This window comes from Spermophilus citellus (genome assembly GCF_964194105.1).
Source record: "Spermophilus citellus genome assembly, chromosome: 18".
In the NCBI taxonomy this organism is placed as follows: Eukaryota; Metazoa; Chordata; class Mammalia; order Rodentia; family Sciuridae; genus Spermophilus; species Spermophilus citellus.
Genome location: NC_138200.1, coordinates 12,472,415 through 12,497,409, shown reverse-complemented (window position 1 = coordinate 12,497,409; position 24,995 = coordinate 12,472,415). Strand labels below are relative to the sequence as shown.

Sequence of the window (24,995 nt, the reverse complement as noted above, 5' to 3'; positions counted from 1 at the left end):
AAAGCCCTGAGGCCAGGGCACAGCTGAGGCCAGTGCTGGGTGAGTCACTTCTCTCAGGGGACAGCGTCCCCACCTGCCTTGCTCCTCAGGGTGTGGCATGCAGTAGTGAAACCCAACAAGGAAAGCAGAAGGGACAGGAGGCAGGACTGAGAGGGAGGGGACAGAGAGGCTTCCTGGACGGAGACCCCGCCCCCAGCCCATGTGACCCAGGAAAGTGCTCCTGTCCTGGGAGGAGGCTGAGCTCAGAGAGGAGCAGGGCAGCAGGGCTGACTGGCCTGGACCTCGGCTTCCCAGTGGGTCTGCAGTGAAGTTCCTTCCACAGACGGGGACAGAGCAGCAGGGACCATGCAGCCCGCCTCAGCCTGTCCCTGCAGAGGGTGCATCCCCTGGCAGGGGGTCCTGCTGGCAGGTAAGAGGGGACAGTTCCCTGAAAGAGGGTGCGGGAGCCACAGTCTTGCTGGTGCCACCCCTGGGGAGAACATGACCCTCACAGGGGACACAGGGCTTCATTGGGAACCCAATGGGAACAGAAGACAGACAGAAGCTCACCAACAGGAAACTCTCAGTGTCCAGAAACTGTTGAAGGTAGACGGAAAGCTCAGGGGTTCTCTTTTCCAAGTTAATCACCAGGGGCCTTTATATTTTGACTATCAATGTTGGCATCTCTGTAAGGGCAACCCTCCAAATAGAAAGGGCAACAGAGGGCTGGGGCTGCAGCTCAGTAGTAGAGCACCTGCCTCGCACATGTGAGGCACTGGGTTTGATCCTCAGACCCACATAAAAATAAATAAAGATATTGTGTCCATCTATAACTAGAAAAAATGTTTTAAAAATAGAAAGACCAGTGAACATTGTCTGCAGCCACCAGCCTCAGACATTGGCACACAGACACCTGGACCCTCAGTGTGGGGACCCTGCTTCACTCATCCTCAGGAGGATGAGCCTGGTCCAGGCCCTGGGCTACAACAGGGTCAGACTAGTCTCTGCCTCCTGGAACTTCCTCTCTAGAGGGCAGGAAGCCAGGCCAGAGGGAGATCTGCAGGTGAGGCCAGGTGCTGTGTAGATCTAGGAGGGCAGAGAGCAGGGAAATGTCCACAGGGAAGACCTGGGGGCTGTAAGGAGGTGGTCAGGGGAGGCGGGTGCCCAGGTGCCCTGGGTGTGAGCAGGGATCTGAGGGCACTGAGGGGCCAGCCTTGTAGATACCGGGAGACGATTGTTCCAGAGGAATGACAGGCTTAGGGGTCCTGAAGGAATGCATATGCTGGCTTTGACCCAGGGACTCACCCACTCACCACACACCCCAAGGCTGAGGAATGAGGACTCCTGCTGAGGACCTGGGCCCCATCTTTCCACCCAATACAAAGGGCCCAGTATTGATGGATTTCTGTCTCTTCCCTCCTAGTCTCACTGTTAACCTTCTGGAACCCGCACCCCACTGCCCAGCTCACTATTGAACCAGTGCCTTTCGATGCTGCTGAAGGGACAGACGTTCTTCTCCTCGTCCACAATGCATCACAGAATACCATAGGCTACTACTGGTTCAAAGGAAAAACAGCAGAAGACAGCCATGAAATTATATCATACTCGATACTCACACAGAAAATTAACACAGGCCCTGCATTCAGTGGTCGAGAGACATTATACACCAATGGGTCCCTGCTGTTCATGAATGTGACAAAGGAGGACACAGGATTCTATACCCTACGAACCTTAAATAACGATCTCAGGCCTGAATTAGCAACTGGAGAGATCCGTGTACATGGTGAGTGATACCCCAGGCCCTCGGGGTGTTGGAGGGGTTAATTCCACGGCACACACAGGACCCTGAGACCTCCTCCTGTGAGTTACGTCCCCACAATGGAGTTTGAGCATTTAGTGCAGGACACACAGAGTGCAGACACACTTCAGAAGATCTGAATCCTCTGCCTGAATCCACTGGCAGAGAGCAGGGTGGTCTGGTGGGAGACTCGGCCCAGGCAGAGCAGTCGCAGCCCAGCCCCTGTGTCCTTCCCAGGAGCATGGCCCTGAGAAAGACCCTGCAGGACTGAGTCAGGCCTGGGCTGAGGTCCCTGGAGTCATCACAGAGAAGGTCAGCACCAGGAAGCTCCTGCTCCAGACCTCTGTCCCCGGCTCCTGGCTCCAGGTGACCCTGAGGACATGTGGCCAGGGATGGAGTTTGGCTTCCTGTTGAGGGCTGCTGGGGAGCAATGATTTACTGGCCACCTGATCTGGTAGCTCCTGGAGGTGGTCACCAGCCAGGGCACAGTCCCAGGAGCCACATCTGGGCAAGGGCACCTGGGCATCTCCTTCTCCTGGGACTAGGTGTGGTGAGCACAGAGGGACAGGTGCCTCAGGCCAATCAGGTGCCCTGATGGACTTCTATGAGGCTCCACAGGAAGGTCCATGTCCCCAAGGGGAGGAACAGAGGAAAGAGATGCTCCTGGAGCTCCTGGTCCTCCCGGGACCAGCCCAGGGTGTTCTCACTGGGAGGCAGATCAGAGTAGGGGCTGTTTCTTTGGGGGCAGCTCCTCCAAACCAAGGTCAGGTTACTGTGAAAATTTCAAGGTTAATTTATAGACAACATGGTGAACCAGACACCACTTCCCAGGTATCCAATAAATGGAAACTGAGGAACGGGGAACACAGCTGCTAATCAGGTCACACAGACCACGGGTGGCAGATCAGTGGTGCATGTCACTCTGCAGCCAGAGCCCCTTGCTCTGCATGCTGAGGGCCTATTAGGCATCTGTGGTCCAGAGACCAGTCATTGGCTCAGGGCACTGGCAGCTGGAGGGGACAGTTTGGTCTGGGAGTGAGAGCAAATGGAGGATAATCTACTTTTACTCTGGAACCAAAAAACCTGCCTCAACAGAATGTCCAGGCCTCCCCCTCCCACAGCCGGTCCACGCCCTCCCTCACTGAACTTGAAGTCGCCTGTTTCCTGGTGTGTTGGGTGTCACTCCCTCTGTGGCATAAGGTGTTTCTTTTTTTCTTTTCTGGGGGGAGCAAGGAGAATAAGGGTACCAGGAATTGAACCCAGGGGCAGTCAATCACTGAGCCACATCCCAGCCCTGTTTGTATTTTATTTAGAGACAGGGTCTCACTGAGCTGCTTTAGCCTGACCATTGCTGAGGCTGGCTTTGAACTCACCATCCTCCTGTCTCAGCCTCCTGAGCCACTGGGATTACAGGTGTGCACCACCAGCCCAGCCCTCTGGAGCATAAGGAACAGGACTTTTCTTTCTCACTGCCCACCAGAGCCTGCAGCCAGCACAGGGCCCAGTGTGTGGCCAACTCTCAGAGGTTTTATGACAAGGGAGGAAGGGAAGATCATGAATGAATGACCCTGAACCTCTTCAGAGCCTGGAACCTGCATGTGCAATCCCAGGGGGTTCTGCCAGCTGCTCCCTGTCCCTCCTGGAGGCTCAGGCTCTTGCTCCATCCCAACAACCACCTCTCCTGAGGCCACCCAGGAGCCACATCACAGGATGCCCTTTGGGTAGCCGGGCTGGGGAGGTCTTCAGGGTGGCCCTGGGTCAGTTCTGAGGCAGCCATGAGGCTCTTGGACCTGGGGCTTTAAGTCACTGCATCCCCTCTGCTCCCTGCCATGGCGATTCTGGCTGTCTTGCTCCTGCCTGTCCGTCCTCTCCCTCCTTCTCATTCAGGCAGGACTGGCCCTGCCCTGCACAATGAGCCATGCCCTTCCCTCCTGCACGAATGGCCATCTGTCCTGTCCACTTCCTGCTAACACCTGGGGCCAGGCCACCTGATGGGCAGTAGTAAAGGGCACAGAAACAGTCGAGGCAGGTGCCCCTGTCAGGCTGCATCAGGGGCAATGTCCTCCACTGTGAAGGAGGCCCCACTGTGTCCCATCCAGGGCTCTTTCCTTCCATGACAATGACATGTGAAATAGGCCAGGACACAGGCCTGAGCATCTCCCCCATCTACTCTCTGCACTGACTCAGCGAGGGGGGCAGAGGCAGGACAGGGTGGCAAGACCCTAGGTCCCAGGCTCCTTACACCCAGATGACTGGTGGCTCCATCCTGGTCCCTAAGTGGGGCTCACCCTCCTCCAGTGACTCACAGGACCTTCCCCAAGGGGGCGCTGGACTGAATGGTGCTGTCTCAGGGGCTAACTGTCTATTCCATATGTGCCTGTGTCCCCATGAGGACACCATCACCACAAGGGAGGTCTGTCCCCACATGGTGTGATGCTCCAGCCACGGTCACTTACATTAGGCTCTAGGCTCTGATTTGGATCAATTTGATGATCTCATTGCACTTCCTGGGGTGAAAAGAACAGGAAGAAGGCATTCCACAGGCCTGTGTCAGGTTCTTCCCCACTTTGCTGAGTCTCCATAGCAATTGGGAACATAGACTTCTAGATTGATTAACATGATCAATAATACTTCTCTGAATTAGGTGTTGTGCCTCATTTTACATAACAGAGACCCTCAGATGTCCCCTCTGACCATTCAGTCCTCCACCAAGACCCACAGGTCTCTCCTTACTCAGGAGGCTGCTAAGGTTTCAAAGTGACCTTAGCATCTGCCTTGGGTCATAATGTAACCCCTCAGGACTTCAGAGCTCAGTCTAAGACACTGTGCTCCTTAGAGAAATTTTTCTTTCAGAAAGGAGTCTTAGATCATGGGTATCTAAAACTATTTTCCCATATGGGATAACTTTAACATCCCTCATTTCTACTCCAGGTCTGCCACACACAAGCCCACGAGGGCCACATTTTTAGCAAGGTCCTGGTCCCCTCATTCCACTTCTTAGAGCTTATGTGTTTGGAACCATCCACTGGTCTCTCAGGACAATTCCACATGCCTCACCTGCTCTCTGCAGGGGGAGAAGAGATGTAAAGACCAAAGACAGGAACATGATTCTGCTCTAAACCTTGTCTGTTCCCCTCACCCTAGAGCATTCTTTGGACCCATGCTTTGTCTTTCAGGTGCCACTGGCTCCTGTCAATCACCAGGAAACACCTGAGCAGAACTGCCCCCCTTGTGGCCCCAGCCTGACCACCAAACTGAATGCCCCCTGGTCTCCTAGTTTGGGATTTCTGTTCACACACCCCAATCTCACATCAGGCTGTGGGGTTTTCTTGGGGTTTAAGCACAATGGGGTGTCCCACCATGACCCACCTCTAGGATGGCCTTGAGAACCAAAGGCTCAGAGGACACACATGTGGGATGAGCCCCGGAGTCTGTGCAGCTGGAGGGACTCTGCGTCTCAAGGCCAGCCAGGGCCAGCAAGGACCAGCAGAGACACGGGGTTTCTAACTCCCAGTCCTGGGTCTGTCCAGGACCAAATTCTGCAATTAAGTGCACCTGTGAGAAACTCTGTGCTTCTCCCACACACAGCCCAGGGGGCCCCACGACCTCTGAACCCTCATATCCTCCTACATCTGCCCAGGATACCCACTCTGCCTGGTTCTTCAGGACTCAGATTGGTGGGAGGTGAGAGGCCAGCTCAGGTGGAAAGATGCCTTTTCGGGGATCACAGGTACCACAGGGCAATCCTCTCTTTGTTGTCTGCACAGAGAAATTACCCAAACCCAACATCACAATCAACAACTCCCAACCCATGGAGGGTGAGGACTCTCTAGCATTAACCTGTGAACCTGAGGTTAATTATGCAACCTACCTGTGGAAGATAAACAGTCAGATGATCCCAGATGGTGACAGGCTGAAGCTGTCCAACAACAACAGGACTCTCATTTTATTCAATGTCACAAGGAATGACACAGGACCCTATGAGTGTGAAATCCAAAACCCAGTGAGTGCCAGCCGCAGTGACCCACTCACCCTGAATATTTCCTGTGAGTAACTTCTATTCCTCCATTACCCTGGCTGTGAACTCAAATACACAGGGCCAGAGGCTGGGCCACTTAGTCCCTCTTGGGTCCAAGTTCACAGACCCTCTCTCCTGGGCACCTGGACTGGCGGTGACAATAGCCCCAGGCACAGCCAGGCAGGCCCAGCCTTGGGCCATGAATAAGAGGGGAGGGCTTGTGATTCCCTAGAGAGGCCTGGGGTCAGCCACCTGGGACAGAGAAGCAGGGGAATGTCACAGACTAATTTCAGTGAACAAAGGGGGTTTGGTTGAGACTTTCTGTGAGTGTGTATGTTGCTGAGATTTGAACCCAGGGCCTCATGCATGCTGGGCAGGTGCTGTACCACTGTACTCCCCAGCCTAGTTGTGACATTTAAAAAAAAAAAAAGTTGTGACATGGATCAGTAGTTATATTGTGGTCTTCTACAGTCTAGGAAGTTCCCCTTCTCTCTGATGACATTACATGTGGCTTTATTCTGTTTGCTCCAGATGGCCCGGATGCCCCCATCATAAACCCCCCAGAATCACATTTCCCTTCAGGGACAAATCTCAACCTCTCCTGCCACGCAGACTCTAACCCGCCTGCTCAGTTCTCTTGGTTTTTCAATGGGAGGCCCCTGGAATTCACACAAGAGCTCTCAATCCTCAACCTCTCTACAAATAATAGCGGATCCTATGTGTGTGTCGCCCATAACTCTGTTACTAACCTCAATAGGACCACAACCAAGAATATTACCGTCTCTGGTAAGTGGACCCGGGAGCACAGTATCAAGTATTGGGTAGAACCTTGATTTTTCTGGAAACAACATGGAAGAAGTTACTTCCTAGCCTGGCACAAGCAAATCCTATCTTCGCCTGAGCCTCCTGCTCCATCCCAGAGACTCTCCTCTTGCTTCTGATTCCTTATGACCAATCTAGGGTCCAGCCTGGAATGTGGGGAGGGGCTTCTCGCATACCCAGAAAGTCTCTGGTAGTGGAAGGAGCTTCCCAGAGAGGGGGAGGGTCCTTGAAGTCAAGTCACTTCTTTCCATCACTAACTTGTCCCCCGCCTTTTTTTTTTAAAGAGAGAGACAGAGAGAGAGGGAGAGAGAGAGAGAATTTTAATATTTATTTTTCTTAGTTTTCGGCAGACACAACATCTTTGTTGGTATGTGGTGTTGAGGATTGAACCCGGGCCGCACGCATGCCAGGCGAGCGCGCTACCAGTTGAGCCACATCCCCAGCCCACTAACTTGTCCCTTTCTGTCACCTCTGCTTTCTTTTACCTCCTCCGTGAGCATCCAGGAACCTGCATGGCTTTGCAATACGTTCATCCTCTTTTTCCCCAAATGACAGGAGCAAAGCCCCCTCAGATGGGGGATGAGCAGCTCTGCTCCTGTCCTGCTCCGACTCCATCTGGGGTGGGAGGGGTGGGTGGGTGGGAAAGAGGCCTGGGAGGCCCATCTGGAATCTGGATCAATCGTGTGGTCAGTTGGTGCCTCCCAAGTCAGGAGCAGGGGAGGGAAAGAGCCAGCCTGGGGGCAGATGCTTCTGAGTAGTGTCCTGGCTCTGAAGTCCCCAGGTGCATAGGGTTGGGAACACAAGCCCATGTCATGCACCGCGGAGAATAGCAGAGATGCACACCTGGAGGGACGGGAGCCTCACCTGCAGAGTCCCTGCAAGGCCGGGCAGGGCGGTGCCGAGAGCATGTGTTTGCAGGGAGGACATGGTGCCGGGGTTGGTCAACACTGTGACCTTCATCTCCACAGGTTCCTTTCACTGTGATATTTAATCCACAGGCCAGGAAATAAAAGTCCTCTTCAAACTGACAAATCCTGTAGATTGGAATTTCTCCAGTCACTAAGATCATGAAGACAGGCTGGACCATCTTAATTCCCTGACAAATTATTTAATGAAAACTATACGCTTTGCCTCTGAATGTAAAGCTACTTCCTGCCTGAGAGCCTGACCTTCTAGAGGCACAGAAGTACTAGAAAGAGGTTGCCCAAGAGTGAATGGAAAAATTGTTCCACCTGAGGATGAGCTTGCTGGACAGATCCTATAGAGATGTCCAGGGACCCTCAGGGGTCACCTGGGTGATCTGAGGTCGGAAGGAGGGGCAGCACTTCCTTTATGTTGTTATCTGAATGATGACACCCAAACTCTGCAGAGGGTCAGGGCCACCTTCTGGGCCACCTTACACAACTCACAGTGGGCCCTGAGCACTGGCTAAGGTCTCCGAGAAAGGACCACCTCAGTTTTCCCCTCCTTTTTGTCCACAGAAGAATTGACTTCGCCCCACCTCACAGCTAGCAACACCACAGTGGCAGAAGGGGAGTCTGTGGAGCTGACCTGCGTCCCAAATGACACTGAAATCTCCATCCAGTGGCTCTTCAATAACAAGAGTCTGCAACTCACAGACAGGATGCAGCTGTCATCAAACAACAGCATCCTGACCATAAACCAGGTCCAGAAGAAGGATGAGGGAGAGTATCAGTGTCAAGTCTCCAACCCAATCTCTTCCGAAAAGAGCAACCCCATCACGCTGACTGTGATCGGTGAGTGACCCTCTGCCCCTCCTACATCTTACTGAGGGGATTTCTTTATCAGTGGTATACAAAATGGATAAAAGTCACAGGGGAAAGAATATCAATTAAGACACTAAAGCAGTAAGCAGAATTGCAAAGTGGTTTCGAGTTTAGGCTGTCAGTAAAATGTGTAGTCAACTTCTGCATTCTGCATCTAGAAGTCCTGCATATACCAAAGGATGCTCTAGAGCCTTATAAAGAATGGCATACTTCACAGCAGCTTGGGAAGCTGCCGCAGGAGGATCACAAGTTCAAGGCCAGTCTTGGCAACTTAGCGAGGCTCTAAGCAACTTAGTGAGACCTTGTCTCAAAAGAAAAAAATTAAAAATAAAAGGTCTGGGGACTTAGCTTAGTGGTAAAGTGGCCCTGAGTTCAATCCCCAGTACAAAAAATAAATAAGAATGTCATAGTTTTTGTGTATAACCAACATTCTCCCTATTCCCTATACTTTATTTTGAAGTACTAGGAATGGAACCCAGGGCCTTATGCTTACTAAGCAAGAGCTCTACCACTGAACTACATCCAAGCCCTTTTTATTTTTATTTTACTTTTCAGTGCTGGGGATAGAACCCAGGGCTTCACACATACTAGGCAAGTGCACTGCAGCTGAGCTGTTATTTTTATCCACAGCCCTTTTATTTTTGATTCAGACTCTCACTAAATTGCCCAGGATGGTCTCAAACTTTTGATCCTCCTGCTTCAGCCTCCCAAGTAGCTGGGATTCCAAGCATGTACCACCATGCCCAGTAACTTCCATACACTTTAAATCATCTCTAGATTTTTTTAATATCTCCTACAATATAAATGTTGTATAAATCATTGTTATATGGTATCGTTTAAGGAATAATAACAGAAAAAACCTCTGTACATTTTCATTGAGAACCCAATTTTTGTCAGACTGTTTTCCTTCTGCAGTTGGTTGAATCCACTGGTATCAAGTCCATGGATGCAGAGGGCCAGCTGCACTGAGCTTCTTATCTTGAGTCTGGCATTTACTCTATGACCTCGCACCAGATTCTTTGTTTTTATTCTTTTTTTTTTTTTATTTTTTTGGACAGTACTGAGGTTTGGACTCAGGCTAGGCAAGTCCTCTACCACCAAGTTAAATCCCCATCCCTTCTTATTTTATTTTGAGACAAGTTCTGGCTACGTTGCCCATGCTGACCTCAACTTGCAATCCTCCTGCCTCAGCCTCTCAAGTATCAAAACTACAGGTGTGCACCATGTGCCTGGTTCAAGATTCTTTTCTGTCTGCTTTTCTGTTCACTTTTTTTTTCTGGTGTGTGGTAAAATACACACAACCTAAGATTTGCCATCTTAGCCCCCTTGAAGCGTACGATTCAGCAGCATTAACCACGTTCTTGTGCAGCCATCACCACTGTCCGTTTCCAGAACTTTCCCATCCTGCTGAGCAGTAGATCTCAAAACATATTCCTCTTGTCTGTCTGAAACTTCAAACCCTCTGACCTCCTTGACCACCCAGTCTCTGGTAACCCCCATTCTGCTTTCTACTTCTAGAAATTCAACATTTGTAGATTCCACATACAGGTGAGATCTTGCAGGGTCCCGCTTCCTGTTCCCCGTTTATTTCACTTCCTGTGCTGTCACAGTGATAGAATGCCCTTTTTTTGAAAGGCTGGCCAGCATTCCACTGTGAACATAAGCCACCTTTTCTTTATCTGTTCATCCATTGACGGACACTGGCTATTGGCAATGCTGCATGAACGTGGGGGTTTGGCGCTCTCTGACAGACTATTTCAACTCCTTCTGTGCCTATATTGGGAAGTGGAATTGCTGGATTATGTGGTTGATAATGTCCTTGGATGCATAGAATGTTTCAGCTCTCATGAGGTCCAATTTATCTGGTTTTTGTTATTATGAATACTTTTGTTGTCATAGCTAAGAAAACACTGTCAAGGCCAACGTTATGAAGCATTCATACTACATTTTCTTCTAAGAGTTTTATAACTTTAGCTCTTACATTTAGATCTTTGATCCATTAGGAGTTAATTTTTGAAGATGATATTAGACAAATACTCAGATTCATTCTTTTTAAAAATATATATATTTCTTTGTTTTAATAAATGCTTGTTTTTTAGTTTTATTTATGTGGTGCTGGGGATGGAACCCAGTGCATGCTAGGCAAGCGCTCTACAACTTAGCCACAACCCCAGCCCTTCAGATTCATTCTTTTGTATGGATATCCATCTTCTCAACATCATTTATTGAAAAGATCCTTTTCCCCATTGGACAGTATTAGCACCCTCATCAAAATCATCTGGCCACAGGGGTGTAGTTAGATGGAAGGAATAACTTCTAATGTTCTATAGCACAGTAGGATGTCTGTGTTTGACTACAATTAATTCTAAATTTCAAAATTTCTAGCAAAGATGATTTCAAATGTTCCCAACACATAAAAAATGATATTAATCTATATGTCTTTCTTTATACCAGTAGCATACTTTTTTGGTTACTGTAGTATTGTACCAAATATTGAGTCTTGCAAGTTTGGGCTATTTGGGGTCCCTTGATAATCCATATGAATTTTTAGGATAGATTTTTCTATTTCTGCAAAAAAATGTCCGTGGGACTTTGGCAGACTTGTATTGACTGTATCGATCACTTTAGGTAGTACTGTCATCTTAACAATATTAAGTCTTCCAAATCATGAACATAGGATGTCTTCCCATTTATTTATGTCTTCTTTAATCTTTTTTTCTCCCCAGCAATGTTTTGTAGTTTTCTGGGTAAAAATCTTTAACCACCTTGGTGAAGTTTATTTCTACATATTTCATTCTTTTTGATGCTCTTATAAATGTATTTTTTTAAGTTTCCTTTGGGATCATTAGTATGTAGAAATACACGGTTGTTACATTGCATATTGATTTCATTAGCCTGCAACTATGCTGAATTTGCTTATTAGTCTTAACAGTTTGTGGAATCTTTAGGATTTTCTACATATAAGTTAATGTCATTTGCAAACAGAAATTTTACTTCTTTCTAAGATGTCTTTCTTTCTTCCTTCCTTCCTTCCTTCCTTCCTTCCTTCCTTCCTTCCTTCCTTCCTTTCTTTCTTTCTTTCTTTCTTTTTCCTAATTGCTCTGGATAAGACTTCTAATACTAAGTTGAATAGAACTGGTAAAAGCAAGCATCCTTGTATTTTTCCTGATATAGAGGGAAAGCTTTTAGCCTTTTTCCATGGAGGACAATGCCAGCTTGGGCTTTTCATATAGAGCCTTTACTATACTGAGGTGGTTTTCTTCTAGTCCCAGTTTGAGTGATTTTTAGTATTAAGAGATGTTAAATTTCATCAGTACCTTTTAAAAGTTTTGGATTTCTTTGTTTGTTTGTTTTTATCTTTGAAACAGAGTCTTCCTAGTTTCCCAGTCTGGCTTTGAAATTAAAATCCTCCTGCCTCAGCCTCTGAAAAGCTGGGCTTACCAATGGGCACCAACACAGTTGGCTAGTGCCCTTACTGATTCAGCCTCCTTACTAGTTAGAAATCTGTTCAGATATTCTCTTTTTTCATGATCCTGTGTTTGTAGGAATTTGCATTTCATCTAGATTATCCAATTGATGGCACACCATCAATTGAACTGAAAAATCTACCCTAAAATTAGTATGGATTATCAAGTACTCTTATTCTAAAGAAGAAATAATAATGTCTCCAATTTCACTCCTAGTTTTAGTAACTTGAATCCTCTCTCTCTTTTTTTCCTTAATCTGGTTAAAAGTTGTCAATTCTGTTCATCTTTTTTGAAGAACTTTTGATTTCACTGATTTTCTCTACCTTTTTTTTTTAGTCTTTAATTTACTTATCTTTAATCTGTGCTTTTCTCATGCTACTAGGTTTGGATTTAATTTGTTCCTTTTCTACATCCAAGTTATAAAGCTAGATTGTTGATTTGAGATCTTTTTTTAATGCAAGAATTTATACCTATACACTTCTTGCACAAGATTCTTAACTTCCTTGAGCCGTGGATTCCTCAACTGAAAACTGCAAAAAAGTACTTGCTTCATGGTATTCAATTTAAAGATTGAATATAATAATCAATTTACCTTTCAGAAAAATGCCACACAGAGAAGAAATGTTCCATAAATGTTAGCTTCTATTACTACTATCACCCTTAGCCTCAAGGTCAGGTAGCCAGATCCACCTCTTATTAGCCACATGAATTTAAGTAAGCCTTTTCACCACTTTGAGTCTCAGTTTTTTCATTCATAAAATGGGAATAATGTCTATCTGACAGGTCACTGGTCTGTTGTTGTTGTTATTGTTGTTGTTGTTGCATTGTTTTTAATTTTTTTTAGACAGGGTCTTACTAGGTTGTGAGGCTGGCCTCCAATCTGAGATCCTCCTGCCGTGACCTCCCCATCACTGGGTTCCAATCACTGGGTTTACAGGCTTGCACCACTGTGCCCAGCTATTTGACAAGCTTATAGTGTAGATCAAATGAGATACATACCAAGTATTTAGCACAGGGTCTCCATACCGGTAGACAACAATAGTGTTAGCCATCAGCCTTGAGTTAACTGGTGAAGGCTATACCTAAAATAGTTGCTGCAGAAATAAAGAAGAAACAGATGCAAAAAGTATTATATATGGGCGGGGTGGGCCCGTGTTACACAAAAAACAAAACCACTGGGACTTGGTTACTGCCCAAACGTGGGAAAGATAAGAAGGAAGTTAAGTGCAGACTTTTGAGCCTGGTGTTGGTTTTCATCTCCTGAGATGCAGCCAGGAGGGAGTTAGGGTTAGGGTTAGGGTTAGGGTTAGGGTTAGGGTTAGGGTTAGGGTTAGGGTTAGGAAAGTGGAACAAGACGGGGAGGAGCCTGGGAAAGGCCTCAGACCACAGGGCAGAGCTGATCCCCGGGAGGAGGCTGGGAGGAGGAGGAAGTGTTGGGAGGCCGTGGGGTTCTAAAGAGTTTCTAAAGAGGCCAGGGGGGAGTTCTCAAGACTCACCCATCAGAGGAAAGCCTCATCTTGCAAAATTGGGCTTCCTTTCCTACTCTACAGGGGGCCGTGGGAAGCGGGGACTCCTGCACACATGGAGGTGGATTCCGAGTGCTCCCATCGGGGCTTTCTGTCCATTACGGAGACCTGAGAGGCACATAATCGTGGCTCCCACAATTGCGAGGCCAAGAGAAAATGCACCCCTGAAAGGGTTGGCAGTCGTACAAAAATAGCAACTGCCTTTCCCAGGTTTCCAACGCCTTCAAATGACTGCCGACAGGGCAGCATGGAATTGAGGGGAGACAGATCACCAACACAGAAACAGGGAGTGGAGGAAGGATTGTGAGGATGTAGTATGCTGATCACCTCCCAGCACCTTCCACAGAAATGCATCCCTCAAGGAACAGAGACTACTTGGTGCAAGGCGTTCCCCAAAGCACTCCCTCAGTAAAACCACTTCACCTTCATTTCTTCTTCTCTTTTCTTAACAGCTGGCCCAGGCGGAGATGACATCCCAGATGGACACCCACCAGGTGGACTCTCACCTGGAGCCATTGCCGGCATCGTGATTGGAGTCTTGGCTGGAGTGGGGCTGATAGCAGGCCTGGGGTATTTCCTGTTTTTCAGGAAGACTGGCGGGTATGGTGCCTTTCCTCCTCTTCCATGTTCTCCAAGGCCAACTGCCACGCTTGGGAGAGGGGAAGACTTCTTTACCTCCATCTCTGGGACTGGATCTCCTTTCCTTTCCTGAACTCCTCCTTCTCGGCACTCATTCCTGTGGGTGGTGGCTCTCCCTGCCTTCCTGCTCCCTGCCCTCCCTCTTGGACATGGTTATCCCCATCCCCAACCAGTTTGGAGGAACAGATCTGATTATGTTCCCCTGTCATCCCCCATCAGGAAGCCAAGGTCCAAGAAGGAAAACACAGGAAGAAATGAAAGGAGTATTATTAGGAGAAAGCAAATTACATGCTCTGTCTACCACAGCAGCTGGAGATGGGAAGGACAGGACAGGAGGAGAGTCTAAGAGAAAGTGGGAAGAACCAAAGTCCTCTTGGACAATAAATAAAGGGGGGGGGGCTATAAGCCAGAATGGAGGATCATGGGTTCGAAGCCAGCCTCAGCAACTTAAAGGAAGGCTATAAGCAACCTGACTCAAAATAAAAAATAGAAAGGGCTGGGGATATGTCTCAGTGGTTAAGTGCCCCTGGATTCAATCCCTGGTACCAAAAAGAAAGAAAAGAATAGACCTGTGCAGCAGGAGATGTAGCTCAGTGGTAGAGTAGTTTGTACTGGGTTTGGTCTCCAGCACCAGAAAAAGAAGAGAGAAAAAAAAAAAATAGACCAAAGTGTGAACATCCAGCAAACGGGAAAGGAGTAAGCACCAAAGGAATAGTGGTTATGTTGAAGACTGAGGTCCTCCAAGGGTCAGCAGGACCAACCCAGTGTGAATGGACATCAAGGATCGCCAAAGAATTTTCTGCTAACCGTGTCCTTCCTAACTCAGGGAGCAAAGGTCCTGTGCTTGGGAATAGCAGTCACAGTGTCTGATATTTGTTTAGGGCAAGCGACCAGCACGATCTCACAGAGCACATACCCTCAGCCTCCAACCACAGTAAGTAAAGCCACTCGCCCAGTGAGAACCGTCTGCTTCATGTGTGCCCTGCAGGAAATGCCACAGTCACAGGCCACTCCCTCCCTTCTGAATTCTGACAGAGGAGGTCTCCACTGCCCAACCCGAAATTGGCATAGGTTCTCACACCCTTCCCAGCCACAACAGTGTCTTGAGACTTGGCCCCTGAGACAGGTTAGGCAGGCCTGAGTCAACCACAGTTCCAGGAGCCATTCCCTCCCCCCTCCCTCCTTCCCTTCCTGCTCTACTAGGGATGTGGGCATTCATTCTCCCTTGGTGAGACTTTCCTTATCTTGTGAGTGTGCTGGGTGCTGCGGGTCTCAACGTCCCTCCTTGCCACGGGAGCATGTTACTGAGAAACACATCTGTGCGAAAAATCAAGCCTTGAGAGCTGGTAGACGGGTGGACAGAGGCCTCCTTGGCTCCACCCGTCTCGTCTTCCTCTGGTTCTAATGTGCTGGGTCTAAACCACAGACCCCAAGGGAAGCAGATTCCTTAATGGATGGTGGGCCACCCCCCTCAGCTCCCCACCCCCAACCACCACGGCCTGCCACCTCCTTCAGGTAGAAGCGCAAGGCCTTCATCAGCTCCGCGTTCCCTTGGTTGGTAACTCCTCTTTTGTTTCCTCAGGTCCGGGCCCCTCTGACCACTCTCCTGACAAGGTAAGCACAGCCCGTTTGCTGGCTCATGTTCCCCTGGAGAGAACGGAGTATTCTTGGGGACAAAATGTGAGACCAAGTCTGGGTCTAAGTTCTTCAATGCAACAACAAAGAAATATTGGTTAGTCACGAGTCCACCCCAAGGCGAGAATATGTCCTTTGCAATTGTCCCCATCCTGCATTTAAACCCTGGTGGCAACTCTTAGCTCTGTGCACCCTTGACAGGTTACTTAACCTCTTTAATCTTCAGTTTTCTCACCAGTAAAATGGGCATTCTGCCCACTTGAATAAGCTAAAAGGATTAAGGAGTTAAGTACATAAAACACCCCATACACTTCCCAGCACAAGGAAGGCACCCATCCTTCTCCCATGCCTACTTCAAACAGGTCCTGCTCTTACTAGCAAAGGGGAGTTTCCATTCTAATGGATCTGAGGTCTGGCTCCTTTATTTTATAATCATTTTTACAGAATTTTTCTCATCTTAACCTTTCAATTGATTGCACATGAATACTGAAAAGTACTGAAGTCATAAGTGATTTTTACCACACGTGATCTTTCACAAGGGGAACACACCCATGTCTGCAGTACCTGAATCCAGACACTCCGTGGTCATCTCCTTGCCCCCAAGAAGAATCCTTCTAGTCATTTCCCTACGAGATAGACCTCTGCCCAGATTGAGAGCACCGGAAATCAGGGTGCAGCATATCCCTTATGCATCTGGTTTCATTCAGCATTGTCTTGTGAGACAATTCATCCACAATTGTACATGTTTGTGGTTTATTATTATTTTTAATTTTTTTTTGCAATGCTGGGAATCGAACCCAGGGCCTCAGCATGCCAGGCAAGTGCTCTACCACTGAGCCACATTCTCACTGCCGGGGTATGGTATTCCATTGTATCAACACCGTCATCCGCCTCTTCTAACCATTATTCATGAGGATGCTAGCAAGCAGAAAACCAGTAACCAAAGTCCCCTGCCAAAGCTAAATGTCCAGAAGAGGTGGCCACGCAGTGCCGTTGAGTCCCATCAGCCAGGGTGACACTCTGACCTGTGACACTGAGCTGATTGCTGTTTCTACTTTCCAGGGGGATGATGTTGCTTATTCTTCTCTGAACTTCAACATCCAGGAACCAACACAACCATCTTCACCCACCTCCCCGTCCCCGACAGCCACAGAAACTGTTTACTCTGAATTGAAAAAGAAGTAATGCAACCTGTTCTGCTCGCTGCACTGGTGATGTGCTCCAAGTCTCAGCACCCTCACTAGGAGATCTCTTGGGGGGGAGGGGGGAAGAAGTCCCTCCCCACCCCATTACACACCTCCCTTCTGTGTCAACAAATGGAAAGAACATCCGGGAGTGTTCAGGCACACCAATCTTCCTTCTTGTTGAAATTTGGCAAAGTAGACTTTGGGAGAGAATTGAAGGACCTTCCTGTCCCTCCAGGCTTCCTGACTTAGACTTGTTTTACATTTACTTATCCAGAGTGTACCAATTCCTTCCCAACCCAGTCCTGACCTATCAGATTCTAACCTGAATTTTCCATAACCTTGAGAGTTATGTCCTTTTCCACTTAATTACTTATGCCAGAAAAAAAGAGAGAGAGAAAGTAAAAGCAGTAGTAGTGGCTTTTCCATTCTCTCCAAAACCCACCATCCACAGGAAAATCTAATATATTACCAGTAGTGACCTGGGAAATTCTATAACTTTGTCCACTGTCAGGGTCGCTTACCTACAGGACCAGGGTCTGAGCACCTTGCTGCTTAGCTAGAATACCACCTAAGCCCTTTGGCAGAAATGTTTCCAGAGAACCCACCAGAAACAACTGGAAAAATATCTGCCAAGGTCCATAGGTGATTCCTAAAAAAAAAAAAAAAAATGCAAAAATCACACCTATGCCTTTAATATCTGGATGGGTGTTATTCAAGGAAGTGCCCAGAAAAGAAGAGATTATAGCTTTTGCAGTGGGGAAAGAAAGCTTTTCATAGACAACCTGCTGAGAACTTGGAAAAGGAGTAGAGAGCTCCTCTTCATAAATTATTTAAATTACTGTTAAAGAATGTGTAATTGGAGGGTATTGGGAGTTTTTTTTTTCCTCCTTTTCTGATACTTTCTACCATTTTAATCTTTGTAACTGCTTACTTATGTGAATGGAATTATTCTTACTGGGCTTACCTGTGTAGGCTGATCAGACCGCCTGAGGTTAAAGAAGCCACCAAAATGTCAATAGCCCTTGGCCAGAAGCCTCTGTGGTTTTTTTGACAAGAGCTCCAAATAGAAAACAAGAAGAGGCTTTCCTCATTCGTGCCAGGAATGGACAAGTCACCAGCTCCTTCTCCATGTTTCTGCCCGTGTGTTCTGTCCCTGTCTGCTGGCGTCCCTTAGGGTGTGTTTGGTCCTTAAAAAATGGGAGCCACTAAAGGGAACACTACGGCTCATACCAATGCGCGTGGTTCATGACCCAGAAAGCTGCACTGGTGCTAGTGCCCTTGGGACATAAGGGCTGTGAGAGGGGTTAGGCCATAGTGGGGGATTAGCTGGCCCTGAATTTTCTGCTCTGAAACTTATCTTTTCTCACATAGGGTCAATGAGTCCCCATGTGTTTAAGATAAAAATGAAAGACAGGAAAAGGAAAGGCAAATGTGCTTCTCATGCAGTCTTCTGCTACACAGATGGACTCTCTTTGGGGCTATGAAGGGAAAGGTTGTATTTGATATTTGCTGCTTGATCTCCTGCTCTGCCTAACAGGCCTCCTCCAAGAGAATTCACTGGGAATTCTCCTACTCAGGTACCTCTTCAGGGATTTCCAGCCCTGACAGAGACTGTATATAGTTTCCCTCATCCATCCTGTGCTGGGTTATTTAATTTTGCCAGACTAAGGCCACTTCTGAATTATTTGTAAAATTTGCTCTATATTTATAATAAAAAAAATCATGTATCAGACTTTCATATGCTGTCTCGTGGTTGGTACCACTTTAGACAACGCAAGTTTGCAGACAGAAAAGATTGCCCGTGGGTACACCTATTTTTAAGTCAACGGGTATCTGATGCAGCGATCAGAATTAGCTAAATTCATTTGCATATTTGCTAACAAAGTGAGCACATCTGGAAGCCACAGGTCACAGTTCTAACCTGCCTGGAAGGAATGTGGATCTTCCTCTGAGAGAGGAAATGCCATCAGGAGTAACAGATCTCCCGGCCTCTTCCTTAGGGGCAAGTGACACTATCTAGGCATCTCCAGGTGAATCAGAAATGGAATACAACTGTCACTCACGAGGTGCTCCACAAACGGGGTCATATAGAAATCTCTCCAGCATCTTCCATCTCTTCGTTGCCAGTGCTTTTCTTCTGCCTTCTTACAGAGCCAACCTCGATAACTTTCATTTATTGACTCCATTAGGTATTAACTTATTCTCTCATTCCCATCACTTGTGATCAGCTGAAAGGTGCATGCTCTTTCTCTTCCCCCATCCCGTTTCTCCATCCCCAAGACTGCTGGAGGCAACACAAAATCAGTATCCACCTCCTGGCCAAATTCAAAGGAATTCTCACCGTCCTCACATTTCATTTTTATATCCTCTAACACCACCGATGACCTTTTTTCTTCTGGGCATTCTTCCATCCTCCACCTCTGTGGCACCCCTCTTCCACACTAGAATTAGTCCTCCGACCTTTATGTTTGCCTCCATGCAACCTCTCCTCAGCTGCAAAGAGCTCTGGGCAATGGCTCCTGCATTTATGTCTCTGGCCCCTGCTTCCCAGAACTGACAGCACTCACATCCAAATATCTTCTGAACTAGTCTTTGTTGAGACTGGCTGTCCTCCTCAACACACTCATCTCTGTCAGTGATACCACCAAAGTTCCCTGCTCTGTCATTTCCCAGACTCAATACATCGTCAAAGTCTGTTGTTTTGTTTTGGGGGAAGCTGTACAAGGGATTGAACCCAGGGATACTTTCTCACTGAGCCACATCCCCAGCCCTTTTTATTTTTTATTTTAAGACAGGGTCTCACTAAGCTGCTGCAGATGGCCTCCAATTTGCTCTCCTCCTAATCTCGGCCTCCCAAGCACCTGGGATTACAGGCTTGCACCATCACGCCAGGCCTGTTAATTCGGGGTTTTTTTGTTTGTTTGTTTAAGAGAGAGAGAGAGAATTTTTTAATATTTATTTTTTAGGGTTTTTTTGGCAGACACAACATCTTTATTTATATGTGGTGCTGAGGATCGAACCCAGCACTGCATGCTACCAGGCAAGCGCGCTACCACTTGAGCCATATCCCCAGCCCGCCTGTTAATTCTTTTTAACATCTTTCATTCATGTAGTTCTCTCCATTCCCACAAACCCAACTGACCTGACACTTCAACAACTGCACCAAGTACTGCTTGACTTATTTCCTGAAATCTTTCTTGCATATTACTGCCTCATTACCTTTCTAAAAAGTCGTTCATTCTCCTCCTCAAGAATCTACAGCAGGGCAGGTGTGATTGCCTGTTATCCCAGGGAGCTGGGAGGTTGAGGCAGAAGAATCACAAGTTTGAGGCCAGCCTCAGCAACTTAGCCAGACCCTATCTCAAAGTAAAAAGGACTGTTGGATGTAGCTCAGTGGTGCTGTGCTTGCCTAGTATGCTCAAGGCACTGGGTTTGGTCTCCAGTACCATTAGATCAGTTCAATATTTTTCTCTTACCAATCTTTCTTACCATCTTCATGGCCTTTCCCCAGCATAATTCCTCCATTCTAATTAGATGCATGTCTCTACACATCCTTGCCCATCTATCCAATGTATGCTAATTCTTAGTCCCAATGTTCTGCCTAAAAATGCATTCCAAACAGGGTGATCTCTCCATTATCTGCCCTGCAGTTACCCTCACCCTTCATCACAAGCAACCTCTAACCTCATGGAGGACAAAGATTGCAGCATAAATGTGTGAATCTAAGGCAAAGGACACTGCTACATGTGATTGAGGATCTTTTCCTAATGACTAATTTATGTGATGATGAGAGATAGAGAAATGAGGAAATCAGTGTCCCTGCTCCCAGGAACATAAAGCCTAAAACAGAAAATAGACATGGGGGGTGGGGTTGTGGCTCAGTGGTAGACCGCTGGCCTAGATGCTTGAGGCACAAAGTTCAATTCTCAGCAGTGCATATAAATAAATAAAGATCCATTGACAACTGAAAAAATATTTTTAAAAAAAAGAAAATAGGGGCTGGGGTTCTGGCTCAGCGGTAGAGCGCTTGCTTAGCATGTGCGAGACACTGGGTTCAATCCTCAGCATCACATAAAAATAAATAAATAAAATAAAGGAACTGTGTCCAACTACAACTAAAAAAAATGTTAAAAAAAAGTAAAATAGAGATGAAAAAATAATATTAATATAAAAATGAAAGGGATACATGCCTCAGGAAGACAGACATCCAATGGAAAATACGGCTCCACACTGAAATCACTGGAAAGTTTGTTAAAGGAATACTGATGCTCAGACACCACACAGATTTAGGAGTGGGGCCCAGGTGTTGGTAATTTTTAAACCTTCTGCATGCTACTGATGCATGGCCAGGATGGAGAACCCCTGCTGTCATAGATAGGAGCCGGGTCTACACCGATGGGTTTTAGCTAAGGTTATACAGAGTTGCCCAGGGAATTTTTTCAACATACACCCTCTCCATCCCTGGAGAAGCAGGTACAGTATGCCCAGGCTGTGTATTTTTAAAAACTCCCAAGTGATTCTCCCGTACATTCCTTATTAGAAAACAGTGACCTGGGGCATGGGTAGGATTGAAAAGATGAAAAAGGAGTTGGAAGAACATTGGACGTGCTAGGCATGAGGTGAATAATCTATTCTGCAAGGTGCAGAGAGAAACACAGGAAGAAATTGCTGGTGATGGCTAAACTTTTAAAGATGGGTGATCCTGCTTCTTTTGCATCAAGACAGCTGGGTTGATGTCTGGTCAGTAGAACATTTCAGCAAGAGCAACCCCGGCCCTGTGTGGAACTAGGGGCTGTTTTGAACCCAGGCGGCGATGTATGAGGTACAAATTAATGAACAGGAGAAGATTAGTACAGAAAAAAAGTTAAAACATGGCATTCTGAGAATGTTTGATTGCAAGCACCGACCTCCCGTGGTAATGATGACGCTGGCTTTCAGTGGTATATTGGGCAGGTACACAGAGACGCTAAGATGGTGAGAAAATCCCAAAACATCTCACAGAATGCTGAATGGAGAAGTAGTTGATTAAAACCTGACCCATCACACCTGCAACGTGGATGTTGATGAATACTAATGAAGTGATGAATTGTCCCTGGCTCTAGTCACTTCAGTCTGAATGACATGCCCATTCAGAAAGGCCATTTTGCTGTAAAGTTCATAGGATAGAACAATTTCTAACTAGTACCACAAAGTTTCCTTTTTCTGTTATATGAAAACCTGGTAATAAGAAAAACATCCAGGAAAGGCAGACATGAAGAGTAAGCATACAGTTTGGGACTATGTCTTTTCTTTTCTTTTCTTTTAATTCATAGCTAAACCATGAACTAATAGGTTTTTTAACAGAAAGTTCTTGACTTTCACATAATTAACCTTGTAATCAAATTATTCATGAGCACCTTTAATCACCTCTTTGGATTTAAGATACATAATTGTAATTAAAACTGAGAAAAAGTTTTAATGTAACAAAGATTTATGAATGAATTTAGTGATATTTTTATAGAGAGGTGTCTGTTTGGTCATTGAGCACCATAAGTGGTTAGTAGCCAAGTCATGGAATATTTAGTCCTAATGTAACAGTAGAGAAAGGTGGGGTGGGATATTGAAAATGAAAGGAGAACATAATACAACAATAAAGTTTTTATTAACCTCCACTCCCCCCAAAAAAAAGACTTGACAATCCCAAGTGTCATGAGGAGGGGAATAACCAGAATGCTTATAGATTGCTGATGATGATCCACAATGGCAAAGTCCCTCAGAAAAATGGCTTGATGGTCCTTATAAAGTTTTGACACACTCTATAACCCAGCGATCCCACTCCTACATATTTACTTGAGAGAAATGACAATGTATAGCCGTGAAGAACCACACATGAATGTTCACAACAGCATTTTTCATAATGACCACAAAGTGGAAATAATTCAAATGACCATCAGCAAATGAATAATAAGCAAATTGTGTTGTGCCAATAGGACAGGATTTACTACTCTTCTGCAACTAAAGTGTTCAAACTTGTAAGAAATGGACGAATCTTGCTGGGAGTAGTGGTGCATGCCTGGGATTGCTTGAGACCAGGAGTCCAAGGATGTTCTGAGTGACATAGTGAGATCCTGTCTTAGAAGGAAAAAAAAAAGCAAAACAAAGGATGAATCTTTAAAATATCATGCTGTAGCCCGGTATGGTGGCACACTCCTGTAATCCCAGCAGGTCAGGAGATTGAGGCAGGAGGATCAAAAGTTCAAGGCTAGCTCAGGAATTTAGCAAGGCCCTAAGCAATTTAGCAAGATTTTGTTTGTTTGTTTGTTTGTTTGTTTGTTTGTTTGTTGTACTTGGGATTGAACCCAGGGGCATTTAACCACATTGAGCCACATCCCCAGCCCTTTTTATTTTTGAGACAAGATCTCACTAAATCAACTATCATGCTGTGCAAAGTCAAACAGACACAAAAGAGCGTGTATTATATACCAGTTAAATGATGCCTGCCAAGAATAGGCACTTTTAACTAATGGTGCTAAGAATTCATTCAAGATGGGGGGAATTAATTAATTGTAAAGGCACTTAAAGGAATTCAGGGATGGCAGAAATGTTCTACATCGCAATTCAGGTGTGATTGCATGGGTGTACACATTTACCAAAGTCAAATTGTAAAGTTCAGGAGTGTAGCTCAGCATCATGAAAAAAATCAAATTTTATACTTAAGGTCTGTATGCATTTCAGTGTATTTTAATTTTTGCCTCATTTTTTTTTTTTTTTGTAAGGGTGCGTGTACTGGGGATTTAACCCAGGAGCATTTAACCACTGAGCCACAATCCCATTTTTTGAAATGGTCTCACTAAATTGCTCAGGCTGGCTATGAACTTTCAATCCTCCTGTGCTGGAATTATAGGTCTGCACCACCACACCAGGCTAATTCTTACCTTAATTTTTAAAAGTAAAATTAGATGTGGCTAATTCAATCTATCAGTACAAAGCACCAATATTCATATTCTGTTGCTGCCTTACAAATTACCATGAACTCAGTAGTTTAAAACAACACTTGTTTATTAGTTCACAGAGCTGAGCTCCTTGCAGTCACAGGTTGAGGTTTTCATTGACCTACTGATAACAGGGACCATTCTTAGAAGCTAGAGGATGTTCCAAGGTCCCAGCCCCATGACCGCCCCATTTCAGCAACAGAGAATCTCCCACTCACACTTCTAAAGTCCATGATTTCAAAAAAATAAATAGATAAATAAAGTCCATGATTTCTCTTTCTGAAACCAGCCAGAGAAAACTCTTTGCTTTTAAAAGATTCATGGGATTAGATTAGGTCCACTCAGATAATCTCCTTAATTAACTCAAAATCAACTGATTTGTATCTTTAATTATATCTTCAAAATCCTGATTGCCAGAACTGAGCATGGTGGTGCACACCTTTCATCCCAGCAGCTTGGGAGGTTGAGGGAGGAGGACTGTGACTTGAAAGCCAGCCTAAGCAATTTAAGAGGCCCTAAGCAACTCAGCAAGACCCTATCTCTAAATAAAATATATATATAAAGAGCTGGGGATGTGGCTCAGAGGTTAAGCGCCCCTGGGTTCAATCCAAGGTAACAAAAAAAATTTTTTTTTAAATCCTGAGTGCCACACAAAATAACCATCATGGATGGGAGGTGATAACTCATCATATTCTCCATTCCAGGAGAGGCTGGGGGCCATCTTAGAATTCTTTGTGCCACAACACCACATGAAGCTGTCCCTGCTCCTAAGGATCTTCCCCAAAGAGACCCCTGAGAGACCCTGAAGGGACCCCTGTGGTGCAGGGGGCCAAAGAAGCCAAGCATGATCAGTCCAACTTAAAGTGAGATAAGAGACTGTGATTAGTCTGTTCTCGATGCCATAACAGAGTACGTATGGCACACTGGGCGACTTAAGCAACAGAAATGTGTGTGTGTGTGTGCAGTGCTGGGGTAAATCTCAGGGTCTCTTACATGCTAGGTAAGCACTCGACCACTGAGCTACACAGCCAGGCTTAACCATGGAAATTTATTTCTCACAGTTCTGGAGATCCAAGATATCAATGTGTCAACAGATTTAATTTCTTCTGTTTTTTTAAATTTAAATTAAATTTCTTTTTAACTGATACATAAACATAACCAAAATA

The 24,995-nt window shown here is 46.1% G+C and overlaps 1 protein-coding gene and 1 long non-coding RNA gene across 3 annotated transcripts in view; one reads left to right on the top strand and one right to left on the bottom strand.

Annotated features, from left to right (window-relative positions):
* Positions 1 to 292: 292 nt before the first annotated feature.
* Positions 293 to 17,534, top strand: CEACAM1 (CEA cell adhesion molecule 1). Of its 2 annotated transcripts, XM_081274484.1 has the most exons (9): positions 293 to 409; positions 1,403 to 1,762; positions 5,545 to 5,823; positions 6,327 to 6,581; positions 8,099 to 8,374; positions 13,850 to 13,997; positions 14,918 to 14,970; positions 15,619 to 15,650; positions 16,734 to 17,534. In XM_081274484.1, the coding sequence occupies exons 1-9, from the start codon at positions 346 to 348 to the stop codon at positions 16,854 to 16,856; spliced, it is 1,590 nt and encodes a 529-aa protein (XP_081130610.1). In that variant the 5' UTR covers positions 293 to 345; the 3' UTR covers positions 16,857 to 17,534. The 2 variants fall into 2 exon arrangements, with proteins under 2 accessions (XP_081130610.1, XP_081130611.1); XM_081274485.1 differs by lacking the exons at positions 5,545 to 5,823; positions 6,327 to 6,581 and having other exon boundaries at positions 296 to 409.
* A 4,983-nt stretch (positions 17,535 to 22,517) lies between these two features.
* Positions 22,518 to 24,995, bottom strand: part of LOC308637783 — an 83,311-nt gene continuing 80,833 nt past the window's right edge. The window contains exon 4 of the long non-coding RNA XR_014019686.1: positions 22,518 to 23,099. This is a non-coding gene — a long non-coding RNA (uncharacterized lncRNA). The remainder of the gene's footprint in view (positions 23,100 to 24,995) is intronic.

Excerpts from the sequence above, each read along its gene's own strand:
- CEACAM1 (XM_081274484.1), top strand. The coding sequence starts at position 346 with ATGCAGCCCGCCTCAGCCTGTCCCTGCAGAGGGTGCATCCCCTGGCAG. Across the intron at positions 13,998-14,917 it reads TTTTTCAGGAAGACTGGCGG|GGCAAGCGACCAGCACGATC; the intron begins GTATGGTGCCTT and ends ATATTTGTTTAG. Across the intron at positions 15,651-16,733 it reads CTGACCACTCTCCTGACAAG|GGGGATGATGTTGCTTATTC; the intron begins GTAAGCACAGCC and ends TCTACTTTCCAG.